Consider the following 6,290-nt stretch of genomic DNA (forward strand, 5'->3'; position numbering starts at 1 on the left):
ACATGATGAAGATTCAAAAGCTCATGTTCGCAAATGTCCGAACATACCTAGGTCAAAGAGTTCATAACTGAAGCCCGTGTTGGGACATGGTGGAGATTCGAGAGTACATGTTCCCAATTGTGTTCGTTGTTGTTTGGACATGAAGGCATGATTAGACATGAGACCCTAATCATGTCCGGACATGCTCAACAATGCTCAAATGCTACCATGCATAAATGATTTCGATTTCCTTTTAAAGGTTGTTCTGCTCATTATTTTGAAAGCTATCTCTTGCAAAATTTTTAAGAAGATTCATAGGAGTTCAAAGAGCCTTGTCGTACCAAGCACTACTTTCATTGTGTTTATACACAGGGTGCTATGGGTTGTGTGCCAAGATATTGTTTGCATGAAGTGAAGGTTCTTTGAGGATAAATCAAATCACGGTATTGTTGCATCTTCGGTCAATAATGGAAGTCTATCGGCAGGTTGATAAGGGAATTTGAAGAAAATAGGCTAGTGAGGAACTTGAGCTTGTTGAGGAAGCAAAGAGGCGACTGAGAAGCTCGTTTGTGCACAGTCTAAGCATTACAAGGGTTGTAAGTGTATTTATCTGTTTATTATTCTTCTCAAAAATGATTTATTTGGTTTGCTTACCCCAAAGAGGTTTTACCTTTGAGTATCAAAGGATTTCCTCTTCGTCAACAAAAATTGTTGTTGATGTGTTGATTGGGTTTGATTATTTTTGTTGGTTTAAATAATATTATCAATACAGATTTTTATTTGATATTGTTTAATTGCTTTGTGATTGTTTGTTATTGTGGTTAGGGTCTAAACATTATTTTTCACGCTCTAAGAGCTGCATAGATTTATTTAACTACATTTGATCAAGCAATTTGGTTATCAACACTAGCTAAGGCTTGAAAAATATTGTAACACATGTTGATTCTTAATTTATGGGTTATAAAATAACTTATAATTCAAATGATTAGAATTTAGGTTTTATGTTGGCTAATTTGGTTTTCAAAACAATTGAGTATGAGTCTAAATTTATAGGCTCAATTTGGTACTTTTAGACTACAATTCAAATGTTTGTTTAAAGGTAAAGAAACAGAAGCACTTGGTTGGAATTATCTATTGATGGACAGTCGAACGAGACAATGTTTAAGTATTTATTAAGACACTCGATTGAAGTGCTTGTTTCCAGATGGTGAAGATGAGCTACATCAAGAACTTCACATGAACAAGTCTCAAGGCACTCGGTTGGTACAATCATTCGTTGTAGGTACAAACGAGTTATTTAAGAAGAACTCCCAATGCATTCATTTGCAAGACTCAGTTGCACCTAGTCCAAATGACGATGTTCAATGCTAAAATTTGAAAAACTTTCGAGAAGCTCGGTCTATATCCGTCCAAATGAGAATGTTTCAATGAAGAAAAACTAAAGCTCAAGTTTACTCGGAGAACCTCTGTTGGGAAATCCACCTTTCCCGACAAGGGCATTCGCCGACCAAGAATGATCCGAGTAGCCCGAGTGTCAGATGCTTCATTGACCGACATGAGGCTATAATTGTGAGATTGACCAAAGGACGCGATTAGGTAATTGAACACCAGGAAATTCATGATTCACTGGGAGCCCATATTTTACCAGTGATAAGTCAATCTGTCAGTCACTATTTGGAGTGTACCCGAACACTGCTCATGCCAGAAGAGATCATGTCCCTTAAAAGCCGGAGCGGCTTTGCCTAGCCATAATTACGACAGTCTATAAATAACAAGATCCAGGTATTAAGTTTTTTTGGAATCTCTCTCTCTCTCTCCCTCTGATTTTTGTCTAATTTGGGCATCGGAGGAGGACCGCTGGGAAAACCCACAGTGTGTTCTTGTCATCTTTGTAGGTTATTTGGAAGCATTCATCGAGGATGGTGTCTCCACGTCATTGGTCGGAAACTCCATCAATAACCTCAATTGTAAGGCTCAATTGGAGAGCGTCTGACTGAGGTGAAGATCGCAGCTAGGTGAAGAAACTTGGTCAAATCATGTAAGAATTCCACCAGGAGAAATTCGTGAAACCCTAGTAGCATTCGAACGAGCTGACTTATTCGTCCGAACGACGACTTCAAAAATTATTTTTTTAGTGTTTTAATTGCATTGATCCACTAAGTCTTTTCCCAGGGTCTATATAAACACCAGAGTGCACAAATTTTCATAGACCTTGAGGCCATTACTATGTGAGCTAAGAGAGACCTTTCACATACCCATGACTTTAATTATCAATCTCTATTACAGTTTGTTTAAAGCAACACAAGTTCTTAAACCTTCAAGCCACTGAAGTTTTGAGTTGTAGAATAGACTAAATAGAAGATTGGCCAAAGTTCTAGTGCTACTGCGGTAGAAGACAAATTGATTGTTTGTTAAGTGAAAATTAGGTTTTTACTACAAAGATTTGTGAGTATAAACTGATTGTATGTTTAATCTTCTAAAGACTATAGTAATTGGGTTTCTTAAGTTTGGCTGCCCTGAAGTAGTTTTATCTTTGAAGAGTTCTTCAAATAATTTACAATTCATCACCGAAATTGTTGTGTTTAATATTTTTATTACTTTGATTGATTCTGGTGATTGTTTGTGTTGCAAAGTTTTAATTTGTTGAGTTTGTTAAAAACCACATATTCACCCATCTAGGTGTTATTTAAGGGGATCAGTATCATCTACAATTATTTATTCAAATTTGAGAGAATTCAAGCAGTTGATTATGAAAAATCACTTATGGGGCCCACCTAACCGGATAGGTAGTTGGGTAGTCCAATTTTTATTTGGTCAGGTGGGTTCTATAAGTGGTCTCTCACAATCACCTAACCGAATTCTCTCAAATTTGGGTAAATAATTATAGATGATTCTAATCCTATTTAGGGTCATTGGCGAATTGCATTAATGATATGAAACAACTTATATCCCAAAAAAAAAATGAATTGGATTTAGTAATCCCAACCTATTCAAATTTTTGTTTAGATACATAGAAGCTTTTAACTCGACAAAAAGACAGGAAGCTTTTCTTTTTCTCATAGAATAAGCATGTCCATGTAATCTAAATTATATATATATACACACTTAGTTCTAACATGTTTAGTGGGTTAAAAATTATGTCTTGCTTTTGTACATGTAAGCTATGATTTTACATTGAAATGCAGCTATAAATTCACCGAAGGAAAACTGATATTAAATTTGATTAGCTGGCTTTTCTCTAAAATCCTATTCCATCAAGGCTTGTCTGTATTGTGTTTTGGCGATCTTTTCAAAATTAGAAACATGCTTAACAGTTGTGTCCCATCCATCTCAAGTAAAAGAAACATAACCCGAAAGTTAAATTATCACTTATTTTAAAATTGTAAGTTTAAAAAAAAATAAAAATTTAATTTAATTTATTTATTTATTTATTTTTGTGTGTTCGGGTTTAAACTCTTTCTTAAGTTATACTCAACACATGAAATATTTAATTTTAAAATATGAAGTAAATTGATAGGTACAAAATTCAAACTCAAAACTTTTGAATTAGTTAGAACTACACTAAAGGTCAATTATTGGGGAAATTTGCATAAACTAATTTGCTCCTAATTGTCATTTACATATCAACCTACACTAATTTTTTATCTTCAGATTTAATTTATCTCTCTCATTTTTTTTATTAAAAAAAAAAAACTTAAAATTAAATATATACCGTTAAAAAAACTAGAGCAGCTATACAGTCATAGTCATAGAACCAACTCAAGAAAGGTCATTTTGGGTAACAATTGGAGGCCCAAGGTAAGGTGCTCCAATAACAACGAGATCATCTGGGAGACGCTTTTCCTTCAGCACAGCATAGCCTGAAAGAAAAGGGACAGGGAAGTCTGAGAAATAAGTGGAAGGCCTTCCAAGCTCTTCAGAGTATGGCGGAGACAACACGTCCAAGACAGCACAAGGAGTCAACGCAGTGAAAGAATGGATGTTGCCGCCACTTCTTGGAAAGAGGACAGAAGCTTCACATGGCGCCTTCAATATCCCATCTACAACACTGCCCGCCAACCCATCTGCACCACCCAGCGTACCATTTTAACACCCTTTGTTTTTTTAACCCAAGTTCACAAAAGTAGAAAAACAATCTCAATTATTACCAAACATGCATGTGCGCTTTCTTACATGTTTGGCAGCCGGAATTCACGACTTTCACCCAATCGTAAGCTTTGACATGAACAGAACCGTAGAGGAGTTTGCTTAAGACTGTCATCCGAGGGTGATCGTGAAGAGGAAAGACCCCGCCTGCTGGGAAGCAAAACACGCCTATCTGCTCATAAAAGAAAGGGAAATTTAGCTTTTTGGATGAAAGAAATTAAAGGAAAATTTATGCATGCGCAGGCATAAAATTTACGTGTTTCTGCTTACAGAGAAATTGTCGCATTCATGAATATGAATGTAAGTGATGTCACTGACGTCTTGCCCACGAATCAATCCCTCGACACTTGTTGGGCTTGATGACGGAGATGATCCACAGAAGCCAAATTCATCGATTCCCAGATCTATGGCTTTCGTTTTGTCTGCATCCAGTACTCTGATCAGGATTGAAATTTTTTTCTACTATTATAGTAAGAGTTAATTAATTAATAGATAAAAACAATTAGCATGAGGAAAATACCTAGGAGATTTCTCAGCCATTGAATTTGTTGGAAAGTTGGAAGCTCTTTCTGAGAAAATACAGCGTTACAGGCATCATATATCACTTGTATTTTGCTCCTCTCCATTGTACAGGCCATGGCTTTTGTTTTTCTTCTGGTGTACGTTGTTTGATTTTTATAATTTTATCCCTTATCTCAGTGATGGCGATGGCTATAAATAGCTAGCAAGTCAAGTAAACCTGGGGCTTCTATTGACTTCCACTTTACAGTGGGCCTCTTTTATTTAATTATGGTAATTTTTGTTACGGGGAGCCATAAATCAAGCAATTTGTACGTACCCAGTATTATCTGCCCTATGTTTAAAAGTAAAAGTAGGCTGAAAACCATTGAAATTAAAAGGTGACTGCCATTTCCAGCCGGAGTTTGTCCCAGCTTTAAACACTTGGCATATAATTCAAAAAAAAGACACAATTAATCAAATTGATAGCTCAGCCAACTGTCTCGCTCTCTCTCTCTCTCTCTCTCTCTCTCTCTCTCTCTCTCTCTCTCCCTCTCTCTCTCTCCCGCTCCCTTCCACGGATTGATTCCAGCTAGTTGAATCCTGCCATCTCTTTTACCATGGATGGCATTTGCTTGCTTATGAATTATTCATGTGTATTATTCCTCATGAGTCGCTCCCTTCCACGGATTGATTCCAGCTAGTTGAATCCTGCCATCTCTTTTACCATGGATGGCATTTGCTTGCTTATGAATTATTCATGTGTATTATTCCTCATGAGTCAGGAGCGGGAGTATCTCAGGAATAAATTAGAAAAAATAAAGTTATGGTCATTATTGAAGTATTTAACATCATAAATAAATTCACATGGCATGAGGGCCAAGCAAAAAATGTTATAATTAAAGTGCAGCCCACATGCCACATACGTTTAATTAGAAACAATTTAACGTGTAATTTATTCAAAATAAGGAAATATTTGTGGAATCATAATTAGAACTTATTTTTATTATGATTTTATTCCTTGGTGGGAGGCATAATTAAATAACCTTTTTAAATGAAGATTTTTGACCTAGCTTATAAAAACAAATTCTGTGTAGAAGACACCTCTCTACTGAAATATTTCTTCAGAACCATGGCTTCCTACTAGTAAATCAAATTAGACTTTTTCAAGGACTTGAAGGAGCGCGTAGCAAGGGTATTTTGGAAAACCACCATGGAATCCCAAAATGAAGCTTTAGCCATGAGAGACTAAGCTGTATGGTGCGCACAGATCCTCTATGGAAGAAGTATGGTGCGCTATCACACATTTGCCACGCAGACTAAGTTGTGAGACCTTTCTTTCTCTAAATTATTTTCTCCACAAGTTAAGAGTTAGGCATTGAGACCCTATATTTTTCAGGAAGAAGCACAGTGGCCCATCAAAGATCTTCCACGAAATCGAATCAACAAAATAATGTCTTTCTGCTCCACTCATTCCTCACAACGATGCATTGACAAAGATTGGGAGCGGGTAAACATGGAAGAGGAAGAGGGATGCAGCCTTTATGCCATTAAGGGACAAGGGTGTTGGGTTGATAGAGTAAGTACGTAATAAGATTCCGGCCGTTAGATCTATTTTTTTTTAACATGTCTTTAACATGTTTAAAATGGGAAGAAATTGGAGATTT

The 6,290-nt window shown here is 36.3% G+C and overlaps 1 protein-coding gene across 2 annotated transcripts; it reads right to left on the bottom strand.

Moving 5' to 3' along the window:
* Window positions 1-3,647: 3,647 nt before the first annotated feature.
* LOC133872059 (plant cysteine oxidase 1-like) lies at window positions 3,648-4,789 on the bottom strand. 2 transcript variants are annotated; one of them, XM_062309566.1, is made up of 4 exons: window positions 4,646-4,789; window positions 4,396-4,547; window positions 4,153-4,297; window positions 3,648-4,043 (listed from the first exon to the last, which is right to left on the bottom strand). In XM_062309566.1, the coding sequence occupies exons 1-4, from the start codon at window positions 4,761-4,763 to the stop codon at window positions 3,739-3,741; spliced, it is 720 nt and encodes a 239-aa protein (XP_062165550.1). In that variant the 5' UTR covers window positions 4,764-4,789; the 3' UTR covers window positions 3,648-3,738. The 2 variants fall into 2 exon arrangements, with proteins under 2 accessions (XP_062165550.1, XP_062165551.1); XM_062309567.1 differs by having other exon boundaries at window positions 4,396-4,561.
* Between the last annotated feature and the right edge of the window lie 1,501 nt (window positions 4,790-6,290).

The sequence above is a fragment of the Alnus glutinosa genome, chromosome 6 (assembly GCF_958979055.1).
Source record: "Alnus glutinosa chromosome 6, dhAlnGlut1.1, whole genome shotgun sequence".
Classification (NCBI taxonomy): domain Eukaryota; kingdom Viridiplantae; phylum Streptophyta; class Magnoliopsida; order Fagales; family Betulaceae; genus Alnus; species Alnus glutinosa.